The 25,043-nt window shown below is 42.2% G+C and overlaps 1 protein-coding gene across 1 annotated transcript in view; it reads right to left on the bottom strand.

Moving 5' to 3' along the window:
* Nucleotides 1-25,043, bottom strand: part of PCDHAC2 (protocadherin alpha subfamily C, 2) — a 44,729-nt gene that overhangs the window by 12,978 nt on the left and 6,708 nt on the right. The window contains exons 2-3 of the mRNA XM_027095201.1: nt 19,990-20,048; nt 16,939-17,027 (exon numbers count right to left, since the gene is read on the bottom strand). Coding sequence (XP_026951002.1) covers nt 16,939-17,027; nt 19,990-20,048 — 148 coding nt within the window. The remainder of the gene's footprint in view (nt 1-16,938; nt 17,028-19,989; nt 20,049-25,043) is intronic.

Here is a 25,043-nt window from a genome sequence, read left to right on the forward strand (position 1 = left end):
ACTTACTAGAGAGATGTGTGACCTTACTTAACCCTAGGTGTCTCAGTTTCCTAAGCATTAAAATGGGTATAAGAATAGACTTATCTCTGTGGGTGGTTATACAGATTAAAGGAGTTAATACATGTAAAGTGTTTAGAACAATACTTGGCTTGAGTGCACAAAACATGGTTTAAGTGCTCAATGCAGGTGAGCTATTACTGTTATTATTCACAAGTAAATTCTCTCCTTTCGATGCTCCAGTATTCTCAACGCTGAGGGCTAAGTCCCTTGAAGATGGTGTCACTGAGTTTAAGTGACAGAGAGGTGGGGGTTAGCGGGAGTGTATAACAAGTGCAGTCAACCCCAGATAAGAGAGCGCCAATCTGATATGTTCATACCCTATAACCAATAATCCCACTTCTGAAAATTTATTCTATATAATACTAGGAGTGCAAAATATATATGTATAAGAATGTGGGGACTTCCTGGTGGTCCAGTGGGTAAGACTCTATGCTCCCAATGCAGGGGGCCCGGGATCAATCCCTGGTTGGGGAACTAGGTCTCACATGCACGCCGCAACTAAGAGATTCCTCATGCCACAACTAAAGATCCCGCGTGCCGCAACAAAGACCAGGCACAGCCTAAATAAATATTTAAATAATAAAGAAAAAAGAATGTGTAAGTTGTTCAAAAAACGAATAGAGACTTCCCTGGTGGTCCAGTGGTTAAGAATCTGCCTTCCAATGCAGGGAACGTGGGGTCGATCTCTGGTCAGGGAACGAAGATCCCACATGCCGCGGGGAAACTAAACCTGCCTGTCACAATTAGAGAGCCCGCACACCGCAACTACTGAGACCGTGTGCCGCCTCTCAACTAGAGAGAGGCCCGCGTGCCACAAGGAAGAGCCTGCGCGCCACAACGAAAGATCCTGCGTGCCGCAACTAAGGCCTGATGCAGCCAAACAAATATTTTTTAAAAACCATATATACCAATGGGAAACTGGATAAATAACATAATATAGACATACAACACTGTATGCCCTTATTAAAGAAGAATGAGGCAGGTCTATATGTAGTGACTTGGAAAGGTATTTGTTAAAAAATAAAAACAAGCTATATACTAATATGCATGATATTATCCCATTTTGCTTTTTGAAAGCCTACATATTTTTAATAGACATAGAAAAAACATTCATACATCAATTACATAATTAAAAATTAATTTGAAAAATATTTGGAAGAGTGAACCCTGGTGTAAACTCTGGACTCTGGGTGACAGTGATGTATCAGCATAGATTCATCAACTGTAACAAATGCACGCTCTGGTGCTGGTTAACAATAGTGGTGGAGCCTGGGCAGGTGTGAGGACAGGAGCTTACGGGAACTCTCTGTACTTTCCACTCAATTTTGCTATGAACCGAAAACTGCTCTAAAGAAATAAACTTTATGAATTAAAAAATATATTTGAAGCATACAGACAAAACTGTTAATGGTGGTTGCCTCACTAAAGTGGAGTGGAATGGAGGAAAACTTGAATATTTTCACATAAATGATGCTGTACTGTTTAATATTTACATCAACAATGTAACTGCGTATTATTTTATAATACAGTACTTTAAACTTTACAGTACAAAAAATCTGGGGGATACACACTAAGCTCTTGGTAGTGGATGACTGAAGTAAGGGAGTAAGGTGCTACCCATTTTTTAAATTAATTAATTATGGGCTTCCCTGGTGGCGCAGTTGTTGAGAGTCCGCCTGCCGATGCAGGGGACACGGGTTCGTGCCCCGGTCCGGGAGGATCCCACATGCCACGGAGCGGCTGGGTCCGTGAGCCATGGCCGCTGAGCCCGCGCGTCTGGAGCCTGTGCTACACAATGGGAGAGGCCACAACAGTCAGAGGCACGCATACCACAAAAACAACAACAACAAAAAAAAAACTAGCTCAAAAACTAGCTGAGGCAAAATGTCACTGCCCCAGGTAGCCTGCACCCAGGACCAGCTATGTAATTTGCAGGGTCCACTACAAAATGAAAATGGGGGGCCCCTTGTAAAAAATGATTAAGAACTTCAAGGCGGTGAGTGCATAGTATTAAACCAAACGGCATTTTCCAAGTGCCAGGCCCCATGCAGCAGCCTTGCCTGGACCCCAGAGCCCACGGCCGGGCTCCTCCTTCAGTACCGCAACCTGACAGTGACTCTTCATAGTGGTCTCACCCTGCCTGTCCCACGTGAAACTGGGTGAGGCATCACCATGTCACTCAGTGAGAGCACTGCGTCTGGTTTTCGTTAGGTTTTCACATTTTCTCTTCTCTGTCTTCCCCCCCACCCCGTACTTTGTCACAATCTGCTCTTCTTAAGATTTAGCAGCAATCCCAGGCTCTCCGTTGCTGTGTCCCTTTGCAGCCTTGAGCAACCATTTCTAGACAAACCGTGATATCTCTGCACTGAGGGTGTAAAACGGAGGTGCTGTCAGAATACTGCAGGGAGGAGGGCAGGAGAACGAGTGTCGTCGGGGAGAACCCTCTCCACCACCACCACCCTACGACTCTGCACCCTAAGACCATTCCATTTCATCTAGCAAAGACGTTGTGAATCCTATATACTGTGTGCCAGGTGTTGTGCTAAGTGCCAGGTGTATTAAACTGAGAAAATAGTAACGTGAGCTAAGCATTGTGCCAAGCATTTCACAGGCATCATCTCACTTAATCCTTACAGCAGCCTTCGGTCTTTCCTTTTATACACATTAATAAATCTGAGGCACAGTGATGAAGCTGTACCACAGGGAGCTCAGGCACTGTGCAATGCCATGCTACCTCCCTTAAAAAGCTAACACAGGCAAAATTTAAACAAGTCTTCCCTTCACGCTCCACATTTTCTTAGACACGATCAAACCAAGTCCAGCAGAGTTACCTAAGAACATTTCCAAGGCCACGCCTTTTTACAAAAATGCTGCATTCATCACCCTCTTGGTCCCACATTTCTAGACACTCACCATTTCTAATCCCTGATTTAGGTGGAGGAAAACACTAGGTTGATAGCTTATGAATTTGTCTTGACACATTACAGGATGATTTTTGCAGATTCAGTAGAGCTAAGGAGGCTCAATAGAGGCTCCTTTCTTATAAACAAACAAACAAACCTGGTGGCTCTCCACTGCCAGCAACTGAATGAAAGTTCTAATTCTTTAGCAGGATTGTTAAAGCCCAACAAAATCTGACACCAGTCCAGCTTTCTGATCTCATTTCCCAACAGTCCTCCACCTTACCCCGCCCATCAAATGCACTCATTCTGTTCACCCAGAATATGCCTTCTGGGTTTAAGGCTCACACACGCGCATGTATTGTTCCCTTTGTCTGGAACTCTCTTTCTTCCCGCATTCTATGTACCATCCTTCAATACCCAGTATTGAATGCCACATACTCTTTGATCTGGTCCCCTAAATTCCCAATTCCATCTTCTGGGCTCCCACAATATCTAACATTCATGGTTGCTGAGGGAGGGTTTGAGCCCTGTGAAAACAATTAAAGAGGTCCTTATCAGGAAAGATGAACCAGCTGACCATATTTACATGGGGTTTGCATGGATTACAACATAGATAGACTCTGGGTCCCATTCTGGACCGACACGCTTCCTTATGGGACCTGCCTATACATGGCACTATTACGGTCCTGACACTGTAATATTTCCACCTTATTTCTTTACATTTCTGTCTCTCCCACTAGATGAAGAGGACAGGACTGTGTTATATTTAGTATCGTATTCGCATCACCTAGAACAAAGACTGGCTGTAAGTAGGTACTTAACAAATGTTTGTTTAATGACTATAGGAAGTTCCAACCAAATTCTACACTGAAGCCAAGCCAAGGAGAGCACCCTTGGACGGGATAGTCTAATACTTTGTGTGTGCGTGTGTGTGTGTGTGTGTGTGAGAGAGAGAGAGAGAGAGGGAGAGGGAAGGAGGGAGGAAGAGAGAGGATATGAATGAATGAATGAATGAAGGGGTATTTTAAAAGAGAATGCTTCTAGTGGTGGTGGTTAATGGTAAAGTTCTAGGGACCTGCCTGTTAGGTGAGTTTTGTGATGATCTTCCTAGTGCCCTTCAAATCACAACCATTTAGAAGGCTAGTATCTGGGCTTCCCTGGTGGCGCAGTGGTTGAGAGTCCACCTGCCGATGCACGGGACACGGGTTCGTGCCCCAGTCCAGGAAGATCCCACATGCCGCGGAGCGGCTGGGCCCGTGAGCCATGGCCACTGAGCCTGCGCGTCCGGAGCCTGTGCTCTGCAACAGGAGAGGCCACAACAGTGAGAGGCCCGCAAACCACAAAAAAAAAAAAAAAAAAAAAATAGAAGGCTAGTATCTTGGAGGCAAGGTTGTGACCCTGAGTGAGAAAAGACCAAGGAAACTAATTTATATCTCTAAGTGCCCAGAATTAGAGAGAGCACACTGAAAAGCTCATCTTCCCTACAGAAATTTCCCCAAGGCAGGTATTTAGAATCAGTTTATACTTGGTCCAACAAAGGGAAATTGACATGACACTGATCATTGACTAAACACAACCCCACTGGCTGCAGATTGAGGGACAGCAGTCGGATGACATCTTAGTGACACAAGGAGCCTCTAGGGGATGCTGGCCTCCAAGGAGAACCTTCCATGGGTCTCATGGCTAGTCACTGTCAGAGGCGAGAGGGTGATTTAGTCTCCAGTCAGAGGTGCTGAGAGTGCTGAGATGCTCCAGGCTTTGGAAGTGCTTAGCCTGTTAGGATCTCAAGGAGGTAGCTAGTGTGAGAATAGGTCTGTTAGGTAAAATGCTCCTAAAAAACAAACAAACAAATCCTGAATGCATGTGTATCCACAGAATTGGCCTACAACCACCCTGCCCCTGACACAGGAGGCATCCCTGAGGAAAAGTGAGATTTAGAAATAGTGACTGACTTTTTTGCTAGCTACCATGCCCTTTATTCATTTATTTATTTTATTTTAAAATATTTAATTTTTTGGTTGCGCCGCGCGGCATGTGGGATCTTAGTTCCGCAACCAGGGATCAAACCCGCCCCCCACCCCCCCACCCCTGCATTTGAAGCATGGAGTCCTAACCACTGGACTGCCAGGGAATTCCCTGGATTGTGTTTCCTGACTGCGCCAAATTAGCATCAACAGTTACTGTTCTTTCATGACATACCTCTTACCTAATTAATTCTCTTTCTCTGCTCTAGCTTAGCCAATCGAAACAGGACAGTTCCCCTTCCTCACTAAGGGAGAGGTCTGCCATTCTTGATTTTCTTCCCTTGCATTGCTAGAGGCCCTGTGGTATTCTCCAGAACTTCTTTACCAACAATAAGCCTGATTCTGAACTTTGATTTCCTCAGGTGGCCCCATGCATCGATTCCTAATTAGCTAAGGTCTGGAAAGAAAGCGGGTGATGGATATGTCTCCAGCAAACTTCTGGCAATTAATAGCTTTTAAAAGGCTTTTAAAGTCTAGTCCACACTGACTACATCCTCTTCAGGGTCCTAATATGCACCTTATTTTACCTTCGTCTCTACTGAAATTTACACACAGACACTGCTGCCTGCACATAAATGACTCTGAGGTAGGCAGGATAATGGTGCCCCAGAGATGCCCAGGTCCTAGGAACTCCTGAAACCTGTGAATATGTTATGTTACGTGGTAAAAAAAAGACTTTGCAGATGTGATTAAATTAAGAATCTTGTGCTAGAGTGATTATCCTGGATTATCTAGGTGGGCCCAATGTAATCGCAAGGGTCCTTACGAGGGAAAGAGGGAGGCAGGGGAGTCAGAGTGAGATTAGCAGATGCTACGTAGCTGGCTTTGAAGATGGAGCAAGGAGCCACTAAGCCCAGAAATGAAGGCAGCCTGAGAGCTGGAAGACAAGGAAAAAGGTCCTCCCCTAGAGCCTCCAGAAGGAATGCAGCCCTTCCAACACACTCATTTTTTTTTTTTTTTTTTTGGCTGCTTTTTGGGTGGGTCTTCGTTGCTGCACGTGGGCTTTCTCTAGTTGCAGTGAGCGGGGGCTACTCTTCGTTGTGCTGTGCAGGCTTCTCACTGCGGTGGCTTCTCTTGTAGCAGAGCTCGGGCTCTAGGCACACGGGCCTCAGCAATTGTGGCTCGCAGGCCCTAGAGCGCAGGCTCAGTAGTTGTGGCACACGGGCGCGGTATGTGGGATCTTCCCGGACCAGGGCTCGAACCTGTGTCCCCCTCATTGGCACGTGGATTCTTAACCACTGTGCCACCAGGGAAGCCCCAACATGCTGATTTTTAACCCAGAGAAACCCATTTTGGACTTCTGGTTTCCAGAACTATAAGGTAATAAATTTGTATTGTTTTCAATCACCCAGTTCGTGGTCATTCATTATGGCAGCCCTAGAAACTAATACAGATTTTGGTATCTGGAAGTGGAGTGTTGCTGTTACAAATAAGTAAAAATGTAAAAGTGGCTTTGGAATTGGGCAGTGGGCAGAGACTGGAGGGCTTTGAGGAGCATGAAGAAATTGCCTGGATTACCTTGAAAAGACTGTTAGTAGAAATATGGATATTAATGACTCTGCCAGAGAGGACCCAGAAGTGAGGAGTATGGTAGAGAAAACATATATTGTCTTGGGGAATACCTAACTTGTCATGAACAGACTGTTGTAGAAATATGGACATTAAAGGTGCTGCCAGGGAGGGCTCAGATGGAAATGAGGAACATGTTATTGGAAATTGAAGGAAAGTGGATCCTTGTTACATAGTGGCAGGAACCTACCTACATTTTAGCCAGCAGTAAAACCCATTTTGTACTTCTGACCTCTAGAACTGTAACATAATAAATCTGTATTGCTTTAAGTCACAAGGTTTGCAGAAACTGATTACAGCAGGAATGGGAAAATACTATAGACCCCTACAGTCGGCCTGGAACTCAGACAGTGAATAGTCTTCTCCTAGTTACCCAACTATTCGCTTCACCTGGCAAGTGGGACAAAGTAGTGTATTATTTAAATGCATAGAGTTCAGCAGCAGGCAGACATGGGTTCAAATATAGCCTCAGCCATTGCTATTCCCTGATGAGTTCAACAAATATTTATTAAGCACCATCATGTACTAGACAGCTGCCTCAACACTGGGAATATACTAGTGAGCAAAAAACACCAACTAGATGTAAGGAAGGATGACTGTAAGGAAGTCATTTAGTTCCTGGGAGCCTCAATTTTCCTAATCTAGAACATGGGAATAATAATCACTTCTCTCTTGTTTAAGGACGCAATACATGTAAAGTCCTTATCACAGTTCTCCATAAATAACAGCTATTATATAGTCTTCCTTTCTCTTGTTCTAAAATACTACTTCTACAACCCAGGGGGGCAACAGCACAGGATTCAAAAACTTTGAAACTTCAACGACAAAGACCCTCCAACTGACACACACACCCCCCTACTAATAGGCATTAGCTGAGAGAAGGGAACTTCTGCTAACTTCTAATATTCCTTGCTCATCATCACACACAGAGCCAGCCTCACAGGCTCAAGGGCATCCATCTCAGGGCTGTTTACACGTCTGGTGATGCCCTTCTCCCCCCAGAACTCTGACATGGAGCTTGGTGTGCATCTAACATAAGTCATTTACACTGGCTGAAGCTTCTAGCTTCACAGACCTTTGGGTGACACCAGGTGACTATGGAAACAGACATATGACATGTGTGTGCTTGGGTAAGACAGTATCTACGACGCAGAGTCAAAGAAAATAAGAGAGGTGACTTGGGGAATGTCACCTCACTACTCAGCTTGGCCCACGATGTCACCTAGAGCAACAGCTCTGGACACGGGATTGGGCCAATGTTGGAAGTAAACCCAAGCTGGCAGGCTTTCTTGGACCATCAACAACAAACTTGTTTGTTCAGACTTTCTGTACAGGACAGGCTTTCCTTCTTTTTAAAGTCTGTTTGGTTGTTTTTCACATGCAATCGCAGCTAGAATCGGGAGGCTTAGGGTACTCTGCTTGGGATTCAGCAGCCCAGGGACACGACTCTAGCAACAATAAACTTCCCATCATTCCTGTTGTCTTGTGGATGCAAATTTGGTTCCTGAAAGTTACCTTTTCACACCCTAACCTTCTGTAGTTAACCTCTTGAGTCTGACTTCTACAAAGCTCTCCATTTCCTATTTTAAAACTATGCAAAAACATCCTTTTTTCCCCTTTATTTCCTTTGGTACTGCCATCCTCAGGACTGCCTTCTCCCATCCTTCACCTAGCCCACTGCCTTGGAGTTAGACCTTTCCAGGCAGCGTACTGCTGGGGAAGCTCTTGGTCTCACTGAGATGAGAGTGGAACAGTATCCATCTCTTCTCCCTGTCCTTTCTGTAACTGTGGGTAACAAGCTCCAAGCGCTGAGGCAGAGAGAGGCTCCTCTCCAACCCACAGGCTCATTTCCAGGCCTCCTGGCACTGACTGAGCTCTCTTATGACCCTCCCCTAGAGGCCCCTAGTCTCCAGCCAGTGCTTGACCTGAATACGTTTCTCCAGGTTAGGCAATGACCTTCTCAACTGCAAAGCTAACTGCCTCTGAGAAAAAGAACTTTTCAAGTTCTTTTGGAATCTGGACTGAGTTGCTCTGAAAATATTTGTCATTAAAGATCCTTGCTGTTGCTGGGGACCAGCTCTCGTTTCTAGTTTACTAGAATCAGTGAGGCTGAGGGCAACGCCTGCTGGAGCTGCAAAGCTTAAAGGCATTACAAGTTATCACTACCCCTCTGCCCTCAAACCAGGCCATAAATAGGTCTTTCTCGTCCAAGCACCTCCCAGGGAGGCGCTCCAAGCCCACCAATTCTATACAATCCAAGCACTCTTTCCCACAGAATGAACTGCTGACCCTCACCCGCCACTTCCGCTTCCCCACAAAGCTCTCAAACATACAGGTGGCCTGTCGTCTTTGAGCCAAGTCAGGTAGCAGAGTTGGTGACACACACACACACACCCTTCCTTGGTCCTTGAGACCCTAGGATCTCCCCAACAGAAACTTGAATTTCCCTTTCGATAAGGGGCTTAAAAATTCAGCTACAGTACAGCCACTATGGAGAACAGTATGGAGGTTCCTTAAAAAACTACAAATAGAACTACCATATGACCCAGCAATCCCACTACTGGGCATATACCCTGAGAAAACCATAATTCAAAAGGAGTCATGTACCAAAATGTTCATTGCAGCTCTATTTAAAACGGCCCGGAGATGGAAACAACCTAAGTGCCCATCATCAGATGAATGGATAAGGAAGATGTGGCACATATATACAATGGAATATTACTCAGCCATAAAAAGAAATGAAATTGAGCTATTTGTAATGAGGTGGATAGACCTAGAGTCTGTCATACAGAGTGAAGTAAGTCAGAAAGAGAGACAAATACCGTATGCTAACACATATATATGGAATTTAAGGGGAAAAAATGTCATGAAGAACCTAGGGGTAAGACAGGAATAAAGACACAGACCTACTAGAGAACGGACTTCAGGATATGGGGAGGGGGAAGGGTGAGCTGTGACAAAGCGAGAGAGAGGCATGGACATATATACACTACCAAACGTAAGGTAGATAGCTAGTGGGAAGCAGCCGCACTGCACAGGGAGATCAGCTCGGTGCTTTGTGTCCACCTAGAGGGGTGGGATAGGGAGGGTGAGAGGGAGGGAGATGCAAGAGGGAAGAGATATGGGGATATATGTATATGTATAGCTGATTCACTTTGTTATAAAGCAGAAACTAACACACCATTGTAAAGCAATTATACCCCAATAAAGATGTTAAAAAAAAAAAAGAAGAAGAAGAAAATCTATTCCAGCATTTTGGAATAAAATTTTGTCCCCCCCCCAAAAAAAAAATTCAGCTACAAAGGATGGTGTGTAGAGAAAGTTAGAAGGGAGGGTTATTCAGAAACTCTCCTGTCCCAAGCAACACTCAAACAAAAGAAGAATGAAGTGTATTATTTTCCTAAGACATACGCAGAAGTTGTTTCTCATGATGAAGTTTGCAGGGGCCAGACTGTACTGCTCCAGTGGCTCATTAGATGGATCAATGATAACCAAAGGGACTGTAATGAGTCTCCATTTCCTGACCCTGCATTAGCTGCTTCTCTGCATCTGTGGGATTTGAAGGAAACTGCGGCCTAAGAGAACAGCTCCTGCCCCTCCTCTCTCCTCACTACACTCTCCTCTCCAAAATGTATGCCCAGGAGCACACGTCTGAGTGCACAAGGGATTCGATTTTCAGGAGGCACATGATCTGTTGTGGGTCTCTGACATAGAAGAAATTCTTTTACTATGTATCACGGCCCCAATCCTGACTGTATCCTGCCCAGGGCTACCGAACCTGGAAGAACGGGTGTAGGAAAAATGAGAGAGGTGCAGGGAATACAGGGTGGAGGGAAAGAAATATCTCAGAATCTATTTACTCAACAGAAACTTTTGATTTCAGGAAAAGCAGGAATTCTTCATTCTAGTTTTTTATTTACATGACCATTAAAAATAGAGGTGCAGAGAGTTCTCCTAAGAAGGGGTTGAAGAAAGTCACGGATGGAGCCAGCAGAGACTTAAACTTCCTGGCTTCTCCTGGGTAGAGAATTCTAATTCCCCTTCTCACACCACCTCCCTCCCTCCCTCCAGGCCAGGTCAGAACACACAAGATAAGCTACATAGAGAACTCCAACAGACATGATGAGCTCCACGCCCCGGGAAGGTAAAAGTGTATCTTACACAAGGACTTACTTTCCTCAGCTACTAGACACAACTAAGGCAAGCTGGCACTCCTGGGCTGTGAGATGCAAGGTGAGAGTGGAGGATACTGACGGAAGGGAGCTGCTCCACCCACATAGATCGCAGATCTTATTTTTTTTTTCCTGATAAAGATATGCACACATCTCCCAGGACTATCGTTGCCATGACAACAGCAGAAGTTGAGGGTGAGCAGGTTAGTGCAACTGCATGCTTTCTAAATTCTCAAACAAGGCCTGAGGCTGCAGTCACTCATGATGTGGAAAAATTCATGTTGACGGTACTCCTATATGGATTCCCCCAAATTTAAGGATCATGGCTTCTTTCTGGGGGAGAATCAGAGATGGAGTCTCCATGGAGCCCCTCCGTGGGGACGTGATTTAGTCAGGGAGGTAGGAATCCCTAAGACAAATAAGAGCATGAATCTCCCTATAAAACTAGGGCACATAAACTGTCCGTCTTCCACAGAGTAAAGAGATGCAGCAAACCAGGGCAAAAACAATCCCCCGAGGACACAAAAAGGCGCTTTTAAAAAAATCTGCTCTATAATAAAGCCTTCCCACAGAGACTACTCAGAACAACTCAGACCTAAATTCTGAAGCTGAAGGATAGACTCATACCTTGAAAAATCATAAAAATAACTACCATTTACTAAACAGTGTTCTCCAGGCTGTGTGTATTATCTCATTTAATTCTTGCCAACAACACTGTAAGGTAGACACTACTACTATCTCCATTTTACAGAGAAAGAAACTGGGACTCAGAAAAGTTATGTAATGGTCCCAGGAACATACAATTGCTGGGCTTCCTGTAAGAATCATAAACAGATGGCTTCCCTGCATGGTTTCTGAGCCTCCAAAGGTATCAGACAATCTCAGAAATATTTACTCTCAACTCTATAACCTTAGGGTTCATCAGGATCACTTGGAGGCCTCCTTAAAGCACAGATGGCCGGGCCCCAGCCCGAGAATTGCAGATTTGATACGTATTGTCAGTGTGGCTCTGGGAACCATACCTTGAGAACCCCTGTGCAGTCACTCTAAACTAAGCTTCTCTATACAGATGAACCTGTTTGCAAGCCAGACATAGAGACACAGACGTAGAAAACAAACGTATGGACACCAAGGGGGGAAATTGGGGGTGGGCTGAATTGGGAGATTGGGACTGACATATATATACTAACTAATATGTATAAAATGGATAACTAATGAGAACCTGCTGTATGGCACAGGGAACTCTACTTCACTGTACAGTAGAAACTAACACAACATTGTAAAACAACTATACCCCCATAAAAAAAAGAGACAGAGATAATGCAGGCAACAACACAGAAGAATGAAAGCCCCCCCAAAAAAATAAAATAAACTAAGCTTCTCTAAGGAAACCTCATGGCCTTAGTTGCCTCACCTACCTAATTAACCTTTCACACTTCAGCCCCAGATCCTCTGGGGTGTTCCTTGAAAAGCTAGAATGTTATCTTTGGCAGTGTTGTGCATTTCGGAATTCCTCCACTGATGAATTCTTTGGCTGAGCTCTGAGCTCTTTTGAATTCTGAGCTCTTCTGAAAATAGCGAATATCTCTCACTCTAAAATTAATTTACTGCTGCCTTAGGTAAGTCCTGAGATCCCATGAAGTGTAGAAAGAGGAGCCTGGAAGGACCAGTCAAGATAGCAAAGCAGCCAGGGGCCCTGAAGCCAGACTAGCTCTCTTGAAGGCAGGGACAGTCTTTCTATAACCTCTTGGGATTCTCTCTAGGAACTGTCACAAGAGGGCACTCATTAAACCCTGTTCAGAGCTTGCACACTGAGAACGTTAAAAGAGTTGTAAGCACGAATGACTGGCCCTTTAATGCCCTCAGCCCCCCAACACACTCCTCCATCTGAAGGATGACTGTGTGCTGTGCACTCCCTACTCAGCTCCTTTTCTTTCCCTGTTCAGTCTCACTGAGCTGCCGAGGAAATAAGAAGCCTGTGGTCCAGGTCTGCTCACACAGAGGCAAGGCTGGAGAAAGTGGCCAACAATTGGGATTAACAGACTTAATGCCCGACTTGTTTATCCTGCAGGAAACATCACCTGGTGATGTCCCCATTGATTCCTTCAGAGCGTGGCATCTTAGCCTAGGCTTCTGTGGACTGTGAAAATGAATGGGGACAAAGTGTGGGGACAAAGCCAAAGAATTCATCAGTAGGGAAAAACAACTACAAAGAACACATGTGAGGGGGGATCGGTCACAGCAGGCCTCTCTCTATTCCCATGGCTGCCACTGTTGCAGGTGTTGGTGTCAGAAGGTGCTGGTTCCTGAGAAGGTCTCAGACACAAGTGAAAGGAGACTCAGGCGCCACTAGGAAGCCTTTTGGAAGCAACTGCACTTTCGTCATGGAACACTAAGGGCAACAGAATCAGTGAAAGGCAGGCTCTACTTGGGAATGAAAGCAACCAAGTTTTTTTCCTTTTTCTCAGGCAGAACTGATAAATTCTCCTCATGCCATCTCCAGGAGGGTGGCTGGGGGTGACAGGACTGTACAGATGTCAGGATGACCCAGACAACCTTAGAGGGTCTGTATCTGGGTTCAGAAATGAGAACTACTGAATTCTCGCTACGATGCTACCAGCGAAGGCCACCACACAGACTGCATGAAACGAAAGTATCCCAGAAAAAAAGGAATAAAAAGATTAGACATTTGGGACTTCCCTGGTGGTCCGGTGGTTAAGAATCCACCTTCCAATGCAGGGGACGCAGGTTTGATCCCTGGTTGGGGAACTAAGATCCCACATGCTGCGGGGCAACTGAGCCCGCACACCATAACTACTGAGCCCACACACCACAACTATCGAGCCCATGCACTCTAGAGCCCATGAGCCACAACTAGCGAGCCCGCAAGCTGCAACTACTGAGGCTGTGTGCTCTGGAGCCCATGTGCCACAACTAGAGAGCCCGCATGCTGCAACTACTGAGCCCATCTGCTCTGGGGCCTGAGTGCCACAACTAGAGAGAAGCTTGTGTGACACGATGAAAAGCCCGCACAACGCAACGAAAAATTCCACATGCCACAACTAAGACCTGACGCAGCCAAATAAATAATTTTAAAAAAATAGACATTTATTAATACTATATGTCAAGCACTATATTCAGCTCTTTCTTCTTTAGTTATCATGGCAACCAGATAAGATAGGTGTTATAATTATACCCAATTTACAGATGGGGTAATTAAGAAAACATGAATTTAAGCAATTTGCTTATGCTCACCCAGCAAGTAAGTTTGAAGTGGAATTCAATTCAGATCTGATTCTAAACCATAATCTTCATCTTTATGCCATATTCCCTCCAAACATTGCAGAACATATTTTGAGTCCTAAAACCCTAAAGTACCAAAAGGACAGAGCAGAACACAGAGGAACATCTCTCTAATGTCCTATCACTGGTGCAGAGGTATGCTGAAAAGTATGGTTAGGTCACCCATAGAGTAACTGGAAGATATAAGCTCTGTCCAGCTCAGTCCATGAAAACTGTGACTCATGACTCAACAGCCAGGTATAGTACTGGAGAGAAGGGATTATACAAGAGGAGTTAGGACATTTGGGCAGTGGAGCGATGGCGACTCCTTCCCTCTCTTCTGTCAGAAAGATGGGTTCCTCCCTCCTACACTGTTGGTGGGAATGTAAATTGGTGCAGCCATTACGGAAAACAGCATGGCGGTTCCTCAAAAAAACTATAAATACAGTCGCCATATGATCCAGCAATCCCGCTCCTGGGCATATATCCGAACAAAACTACAATTCGAAAAGATACATGCACCCCTATGTTCATAGCAGCACTGTTTACAATAGCCAAGACATGGAAGCAACCTAAATGTCCATTGACAGATGAATGGATAAAGAAGATGTGGTAAATATACACAATGGAATATCACTCAGCTATAATAATGCCACTTGCAGCAACATGGATGAACCTAGGAATTACCATACTAAGTGAAGTAAGTCAGAAAGAGAAAGACAAATATCATATGATATCACTTATGTGTGGAATCTAAAATGCAACACAAAGGAACCCATCCATGAAACAGATATAGACTCATAGACAAAGAGAACAGACCTGTGGTTGCCAAGGGGGAGTGGGAGTGGGGGAGGGAAGGATTGGACATTTGGGATTAGCAGATGCAAACTATTATATAGAGAATGGATACACAACAAGGTCCTACTGTGTAGCACAGGGAACTGTATTCAATGTCCTATGATAAACCAGAATGGAAAAGAATATAAAAAAGAATAGGTGTATATATGTATATATACACACACATATATCTGAATCACTTTGCTGTACAGCAAAAACTAACACAACATTGTAAATCAATTATACTTCAATAAATTTTTTAAAAAAGATGTGTTCTTAACATTCTTTTGAATTTGAAGGAGAGTCCCTGGGCCAGATGCAGATAAAAATAATCAGTAAACAGTTCCTATTTCCCACTGGCCTAGGAATACACACCAACCAGCAACACTGATGAAAGGGAGAATGTATTCAAAGTTAATTTTGGGCTCACCAGCCTGACCTACAAAGTCTCTATAAGAACAAGAAAAAACCCTGAAATGGAGGCAGGGTAGGAGGGCATGATTTCATGGGGCTGCTAGGATTGAGTAGTTCTCACCTTTCAGATGCCTCTCATCCTGCAGCACTTGGTAGTCTAAAACCACTTCCTCCTCCATCGCTCCTTCACACCATCACTGGCATTAGGGTTGCAGATTTGTCAATGAACTATTTTATGTTTTTCCCCTTGCCATCTGGCAATATTAGCTCTCTAATGAATTGCTTTAACTCGAGCATTTGTTTTTTTTTTTTTAACAAATGTGACTTTTAGTTGAATTATACAATATTCATAAATAGCAAATACTGGCTGATTAGAATCAACGAAAACCCTTAGAGCTGCCAGCGAAAATGGGCCCTTAGCTGCACATGTTACTTGCATAGCCTAATCACTTGAAAGGCACCAGCTTATTTTTGGAAAGAACTTTTTACACATACGCTTATGTAATCTGTTATGTATGCATATATGTATGCATTTGGATTTGGGTGGATTCTTGCAAGCCAGCCATGCTATGAATATAAGAGCTAGATACACTTGGATTTGGAACTAGACACACTTGGGTTTGAATCCTACCTCTGCCACTTACAAACTATGTGAACTTGGGTATGTTTCTTAGTCTCTCTGTGTCTCTAGCTCCTCACATGTAAAATAGAGATAATAAATCCCTTGCAAGATTGTCTCAAGGAATAAATGAGATCACACAAGGCACAGTGTCTGGGTATATTGTGGCTCAATTATTAGTAACTATTACCATCATCATCATGTTCTATTAATAGAGGATTATGGTAGACAACATTTGCAGTCTCTATAATCCTTCCTTTCTGATAACTGCCACAGGGATGGGCCTCCAAAGCCATATTTGTATTATATGACACTGCTTCAGTGATTGGGCAAGAATAAGGAAAATAAGGAAATATGAGTTTAGGCAACTTTTTTATGCTCACCCAGCCATTGGGTTCTTGATTTAATCTGGCAGATTCTCTTTCTTGAAAGTTTGGATTAGGAATCAGTTCCCATTGGTCCTCTGAACTAAGAAACTGCAAGACTGGTCATGTTTGGCAATGTGCATGTCAAGGCAATAAAATTCAGTCTGCAGAATGATGTACATGTCAGGGAAGGAGGAGGCCTGACTGTGACTTGAAGTCAACCAGAGTGGTGCCCTGGTTCTGACAACTTTTCCACTTCCATGAGAAACTCCATTTCATCGATCTATCTGTTAATCAATCTATCAGTCTCCCTTCTGCTTACTACTTTGAGTGGATTTCCATCACCTTTAACCAAAAGATCTTTGCTAACAGTGTCATCTTTGTGCATGAGGCCACCAGATCTTGCCTGTTGTAGTTCGGACAGCCTAAGCATTTGAAATGTACCCAGTTATTTCAGAAAATAACTTTACACACACACACACACACACACCCTTATGTTATTTGTTTTCAACTGCTGAAGTACATTAAGTGGAAAATCAAAATACTCCTGCATAATCATGTAAGGAAGTCACACATGTAAGAAAAAGAAGTAAGAATAAAAAGAGAGCCACTGACATTCCTGGTCTTACAAAAACAGGTCATCTCATGGCTTTCCAGAATCCAAGCAAGAAGGGAGAGACCCTGGGTCTTTACCTGGTGTCGCACTGGATACTGTTGGCCACTGCTGATCAGGCCCTCCTGGACCAGCTCGTAGAATGCCAGCCTCTTCCAGGTGCACAGAACTGAGTAAACACATAGACCCAAATAATAGTTAGACCATAAATGCCTTTCCAGCTCTCCTTCCACCCTCAGAAAGTGCTCATATCTCTGGAGGCAGGGCTGCAGCTAACAGTTTTTACTCATGCTTGAACTGAAGCAATTACCACTGAGCAGTCACCTTGCATCAACTGTAAAAGCATTGCTGACTTACTTGTCTGCTACACCATGCAGGCGATAAACATGTTTTATCTTTATAGCAATTTTGGTTTTCAGTAATGCTGTGTGGTGTTCATTAAATCTAACAGGAAGCCCATCAGAGGGCTAATGACATTTTATCGTCTTAATGCCAAAGCAGATGAGGAGAGCTTGTTCTCAAAAGCCCCAAGCCTCTTTTGCTAGATCTCTTATTTCTGGGTTCTCATAGGAAAGAGGAAAGCACGAACATTATTTGCTGGTAACTGTAGTATTATTCCAGTTTGGCCCAATTAATTCTTAACTTTTATTTTCTGTTTTACTCTTTCTGTATCTTTTCCTCATAGATAACCCACCCTACATTTCCTGGGACTAGAGGAAGTTTATCACCAGCACTCATGGATCCCAGTTCAGAAGAGATTAATTCATCATGAAATATTGCAGAGAGTGAGACATGAACTGGGAGATCCTTAGAGGCAAGTAGAGATAGAACGTAAATTGTTCAAGGGCAGAGAGAACATCATATTCTTTATGTATGTGTAATGTTAGCAGATATGAGACCCTCAATATTTTCTGGATGAAGAAAGGAACAAATGGGACCCTAAGAGTAAATATCACCCAAGAAAACCCTCACCAAAATAAGAGGACTCTCTGAAATTAGGCATTGGTTCATCTCGGAAGTTAAGTTACTAAAGTAAAACTTAGAGTACTACTGCCTGAAGGGGTCATGTGACTCAACAGAGCAGGAAAACTTGAAATATTGTGGGGGAAGGTCATCTCTAAGTTCAATATTCTCTTACTCTTTTTTTTTTTTTTTTGGCCGTGCCAGAAGGCTTATGGGATCTTAGTTCCCGGACCAGGGATTGAACCCGCACCCTTGTCAGTGAAAGCACAGAGTCCTAACCACTGGACCGCCAGGGAATTCCTAATATCCTCTTACTCTTTGACTTCAAACAACATATCTAGTGGAAATTCACTCATTAAGCTCTGCCCTACTGCTGTTCTTTCCTTCATCTACACCCTAGATCTTCTCTTTTTTCCAAATATTAATATCCTTCGGGTGTTGGTGGATTCTACCAGCAAATTGTATGGGTTCAATTAGATTCACTCTGAAGATGGAACTACCCTAGGAACCAGCTCAGCTCAAAGCAGAATTTTCAAAGGAACAGGCACATGATATCTGAGGCTAGAAAGGCCAAGAAGCCAAGCGTATGTGTGAAAAAGATGAGTGTTGTTTAAGTTCACAACTTTAACATATGTTCCATGTGCTACACTGTGAGGAATAAATAACATTTAGTTTTAATTTTTATTTCATTTCTTATCCTACTTGAATCTCATAATATCTTAATTGAATCCTGAATAGAAACACATGTGGCTTCTTTTTTTTTCATTTGAAAATGGAATAAGGAACTGATATAGTTTAGTATTTTATTTTAATATAGTTTTAAAGGTGCATCTTATAGCTTTGGTACTTTTCAAGTAAAGCACTAATTCAACTGGGACAAAAGAAGTTGGTATTGTAAACCACATTTTTTCCTATCATATAGTCCACCACAATAGCTCAGGTGCAGGCAAAAGCATAAGCTGGTTTCTAACAAATAGAAAGAATCTTTCTGAAACCTAGTATTCTGGCATCTGCATGAGTGTTTCTGGCCTAAAGTTATGACCAGATTCCAATGTGATGTCTCACCAAGCCAACTACTGATCTTCAGTTTTCACTGATTGCTTCTCGTTCAGAAAGAGCACCCATTATAATGATTTCTGCTCAATTTGTAATGTAATGTTTGGGAATATGTTGATTTATTTTGATTTAATGTGTTTTTAACAGGCTAAAACTAATTTTTCATTAACTCAATACATACTCTGTAAGCTCTCTCTTTAGAAATTGATCAAGGTTTGGTGACGATCTACTCAAGAGTTGCCCAGATATTTTGAGGGGCTTAAGTCTGGAGTTTATTTCTTCTTTAAAACTAAGTTATTTTGGTGGTAGTGAACATTAGTTGCTTGGCTCTCTCCATTTGGTTTCCCAAAGACACTCACAAACAATGAATCTTTTATTTGGCCTGGTGGCATGAATACTAGATCAGGTCTGGGAATAATGGTAGTTAATCAATTACTGTCAAAGAGACAAAATAGAGAAGGCAAAATTATATTTAATCTGAGTTTTAAAGTAATGTTATTGCTCTAGGTTAATTTAAAAGTAAGCTAGATTTGGTCTCCAGATATTCAATAAAATCCCTTCACATGGCTCATCCTCTGAAGAGCTCTTGCCACTGAGGGCAGGCAATAAGATAGCAACAAGATGGAAAAGATAAGGAGACTCTAATAGGGGTGAACATGAACAACAATTACTGTGGTTAACAGGATATAACAGTCAATGTGTGATGGAAAACCAAGGTAGACAACAAGTGCATATATATTACACAATGTACTCAAGTCTGAAAGCATCAGTATTCATTATAATTTTAAGGGAAGGACAGAAAGTACAGATGGGGAAGGGATGAAAGAAGTTGAAGCTACTTCCTTATAGAAATTTTAATGAGAGAAAGTAAACAGTCGCCTGTATCTGTGATTTTACAGGAGATTCTTATTTGCCGGCACTTGATAAGCATTTGGCACTGACCACTTCTAATGTTTCAAGGAATAGACACGGAGACATATAAACAACTGCATTCCCCTGGCAAAGTATCTAAGCTTCTCAGTTTTGACAGCTGCTTCCGGCCTATGAAGACAGTTTATCTGAGTCAAACAGTTGCAGTAACTTCTGAGTGAAATGAGGAGGGAAAGCCATACCTGTGCATTCCTGCTCTCAGGGAGGCAGAGTAACGCCAGTCAGGGTTGGGTTGTCGGGGCTGCAAAATCACAAAGGGAGTTTTTGTTAATATGGCAAAAACGATGATCTCCTAGTGACGATGTTCACCGATGAGTTGTTTCTTAAATATTTCCATGTAGCTGTTAAAAGTATGGAAGAAGCCATTTCATGTGCATCTCTAAGATGATGTTCACATATATATAGCACTTCAGGAGAAAATTAAATTAGCTCATCAGGGTCCTTGCACAGATTAAATACCATGGAAAACTGGGTTTAATGATGCTGTGAGGACCGGCTTTGGCTTTGCCTTGCTCAAAACAGGTCTATGTATTAAGATACACACTACTATATATGAAGTAGATAAACAAGGGCTTACTATATAGCACAAAGGAACTCTATTCAGTATCTTGTAACAACCTACTATGGAAAAGAATCTGAAAAAGAATATATATAACTGAATCTCTGTACCCCTGAAACCAACACAATATTGTAAATCAACTATACTTCAATTAAAAAACAAAACAAAACAGGTCTATGTTCCTAAAGCAGCACTAGTGGAAGGACAGTCTATTCTGAAACAGGAAAAGCTTTCATTGTTTTTGCCCTCAAATGCCCCTTTAAGGGAACATCCCCAATTTGGTATTCTAGCTATAACAGGGAACACAGCTACACAAATTCTGCTGTTCTGGCTGGACTGCAGAGCACTGCAATCTGCTGCTGACTTTGCAGACTGCAGCATGTTTGACTCTGGGCGGATGTGCCCAGTCATAATGCCAGCAACTGATAACAACCTCTTCTGCTGATTGAAGAGGAATACAAGGGAGAGGAAAACAAACCACCGCGGGGTTTGACCTTGTTGTGCTGCATAATCCTTTTCATAAAATTGTACTTGTTTCCTGCTCCTCTGAGGGCTTTGCCTTCTTATTCAATTACTGTTTGCTAAGCTCTGTTTAACAGGGAGCAGCTGAAACCTAAGAACCTGACTTGCACCACCTATGTGTTGGAAAGATGCATTGCCCTGTGTCTTCAAACTCAATTCAAAGTGGAGGGGACACCGAGGGAAATGTGGGCACCTAGACACTGTTCTGGAAGTTATGTGCAGAGTAGAAGTTACTCAGGAATCACTGGGGACAAAATCAATCACCATCACTATCTTGTTATCAATTAGCAAAAATGTTATTATGAAAAACCCATGACAGATGTTCCTCTCGATGTGTTTTCATGGGCAGAGATTAAAGTGGTCCTGTCACTGAATATTGAGGCCCATTTGAATGGAAAGATGAAGAGATGGAGGTTGTATTCTGCATTTTCCTCTGGACTATAATTATCATATTTGGTAGACACAAGGCCACAGTAATGCCAATTACTGTAATGCCAACTGACGTTTCAAAATGTCAATAAGTTTGTTCCTGTCATTCTTATAGTTCATTCAAGGGATGCACAGTATTTCATAAACATACTTCTTCACAAGATCCAGAGAAGAAGTGATCAGCATCTCAACTTCCAGACAGACTTTGGGATGGTTAGATGATATTCAACAATTTAGCCGAGTCAAGGCCCAGAAAAAGCTACAACTCTAGGATACTTTACCTCAAATGTCCCCATACACTAACTGCTGTCTCCGGTCCCTTCCATTCTGTTGGCAAGATATGAACATACAAGCTGCTTCATCCTTGGTTCTCAAATTCACAAAATGCTATTGATGTTCCTCATAAAGTACCATAAAACTATCTACAGATGAAATGAAGGGGCTCCCATTTTCTATCAGGGGTAGTAGAGGGAGCAAAAGAGAAAATATTTGCAAACCATTTGGTAAACCTGAAAATATGACTGAAATACTTTTTATTAATCATATCATCACCAGCTTTCCCCTGACCATCAGCAGCACTGGTGTCAGCTTGTTAGCTGTAAGAACCCTCCTTCAAGAAAGACTCTGACGTCTGTTGAGTAAATGCTGCCAATTTTTCTATGACTGGGTAACATCCATGATGAAAATTGCTGCAACTTGATCTGGTGAATGAAATCACCAACTCTATTTTGCAGAAAGGCACAGTTCTAGCAGGACTGACCAGGAAAAACTCAGTCCATTACATAATCTCACTTCCTCAAAGACATGTAATTTGTCATGCTGCTATTTTCTATAATAGTCCCTCAGCAACAAGATGCTTCTGAGATTTATTTGCCAAAATCATAGTTATGAGACACCTTATGGCAGTGAGATCAGGCAGGGAAAAGGTAAGGAAGAAAGTAATTAATATGTTTTATGTAGCTACACAATACTAGGCAATGCAATAAGCACTTTATACATATTACTGCATTTATCCTAACACCTTTGTTAGACCATAAACTTTATGAAAGGGATTATATTTTGTTTATAAAACATACTGATAAAAAAAAAAAAAAAAAAAAAAAAAACATACTGATATTCTCAAATATTCATAATACATAGCTATAGCTTCAGAAGCTAGCAGGGTTCAGGTATTTGATAGGTTTTTTAAAGGCTTTCGAATAAATTAACTACCATGCAAGGGTAATACTATCGTACTTAAATTACAAAAATTAGAAATCTGGAACTTTAGAGAGATTAGATTACCTGCCTGATAGGTAGGTTTGCCTGAGAGTCATGTTTAGGTACCCCTAACGCGAAAGTCTGTGTTTTAAATAAATTTGCATGAAATGACAGATATATATTTTTCTCTTTTTTACTTCTGACTTTCCCAGATTGATTTATTTTAAAGTGATACAAAATTAAATGTAATAAAATGTACGTGGGTTTCATGTGAACTTGGAAAAACTGATTAAACTTGGAAAAATTGAAGCTGACAGGTTGACTGCTGATATACCTAATATAATGAGACATACGTTTAGTTCTCTAGTACTTGGATGGTACATCCCTGGGCTTTGCTTAATTTCTGTTGGTGAAAACCCCAGTATGTTCTGTTGTTTCAAAACATAGTCCTTCAGTAGAATAAGTCATGAAATTCCAGATGTGGAAAAACTGAATTAGGTAGTCCACGTGGGTGATGTAGTATTATTGAAGAACAAGAATCCATTTGTTTCTATCAAAATTATAGCTAAGACTTGATTTATTCTGTAATGGTATTATTTATACTATGGAATATTTGAGCTACAAAAGGGTGAATCACCTCTTCCAAGACAGATTTGAAATAAAATAGGTTTAAAATACCCTATGTCATTCATAAAATCATAGAACTGCTCAGTGAAGTAATATGCTATCTTCTTATCCTGGAAATCCATGAAGCTATCAATAAATGATCCTCTGAGAAACAAGACTACATGTGGCATCTCCTTTTCCTTCCTAGTAGGAATCTATTAAAGATGTATCCACTGCAAATTTTTCAGTGATATTTTGTGAACACTGATATAAATTATGATAGGCAAAATCCTAAAATGGCCTTCAAGATCCCTATACCCTACTGTAAATGCCCTGTATAATCTCCAAGACTGAATATGATGGGTCTTACTCCATGATTAAGTTATATTATACGGCACAGCTGGCTTTGAAAAAGGGAGATTATCTGGGTGGGAATGACCTAATTATACGAGTCTTTTAAATCTGGGTCTAGAGGTCAGAGACAGAAATCAGAGAGATCTGAAGCGTGAGAGGAATTCCATGTGAGAAAATATTCTCCACTGTTAAAATACTGGTAAGGACCTGAGAGCAACTTCTAGGAGCTGAGAGTGACCTCCAGCCAACAGTAAGTAAGAAAACGGGGAGCTCAGTCCTCACGGAACTGGATTCTGCCAACAGCTTGAATGACTTGAAAGCAGATTCTTCCCCAGAGCCTCCAAGAGAGAACTCAGCCTGGCCAGCATGTTGATTTCAGCCTTGCCGAAAACCTGAGCAGAGAACCCAGTCACAGTGTGCAGGTAATAAACGAGTGTTGTTTTTAACCACTAATTTGTGGTGATTTGTTACAAAGCAATAGAAAATGAACACATAAACTGTGGGTCATGAAGGCAAAAAGGAATCTAACATTTAAAATAATCATTGTTATGTTACATGTTAGTCTTCTAGTAAATCAAAATGAAAAGATGATAAATATGAGAAGTCTAGGTGAACACTTACTTCTAAAAACAGTCATTTATAATCCTAAATCCACAGAGCAGTAAAATAAAATACCCATAACTTTAAAACATACCTAATGGGCTCTGGTACAACAGAAAATGCTAGGTTTGCTTAATTCTGGATGCACAGCCTGCTAGTGCAGCAGTTACTCTCTCCCCCACAGTTTTACTTCCCTGGAGCCCAGAGTTCTGACCCTGCAAGGCCAGAAAGCAACTGATGTTGCTTATGTGCCAAGGGACTAACATTTTTCTTCGATTTTTGCCATGTTGGAGATTTCTCTGCACTTGTCAAGTTCAAATCCTCGAAAGACAAAAACTTGTGTAATTTTTAGGCTAGCAGATTTAAAACACTGCTAAGGAATTCTCTTGACCTTTGATTTTTGAAATCATGCTTTTAGAGTACTCAAAATATTATCATACGAATAAGCCAAATTTATATTCATACTGTAATATGCCCAGGAACACGGAGCCAGGTGAAATTTACAAAACTCATATTCAAAGACACCTGTAAATCCCCATTCAATTCAGCTAAACCTCTGGACTTGATGATGGTAATTTTTCATCAAACGTTTGCAAACAGACAGCATCCTGACCTCTCATTGAGAGCAAAAATTGGTGGCCAACCAAGGCAAGTATCCAGAACCAACTCTGCTATTCTGTCAAGTAAACAGCATGCCAGTAGACAATTTGTAATATGCCAGGCTGTGTCCCTGCAGAGTGTTCTGAGTCAGACCAGATGCCCATGTGCAGGCTCAGTCCTGGGTCAGACCAAAGGGTAGGCCAATGACATTCAAGCTACAATAAATAGCTTTCTCCATCAGTCAGAATATGTGCAAGATAAAGAGACAGAGAGGAGCTCAGCCATTATTCCATCTGGCTCAGCAGATCTGTAGAAGAGGGGAGGAAGGGGGTAATTTGAAGAAATTAATGTATTCTCAGACCAAAT

Source organism: Aethalodelphis obliquidens, unplaced genomic scaffold (genome assembly GCF_003676395.1).
Source record: "Aethalodelphis obliquidens isolate GAN/ISIS:26980383/991018 unplaced genomic scaffold, ASM367639v1 scaffold4, whole genome shotgun sequence".
Classification (NCBI taxonomy): Eukaryota; Metazoa; Chordata; class Mammalia; order Artiodactyla; family Delphinidae; genus Aethalodelphis; species Aethalodelphis obliquidens.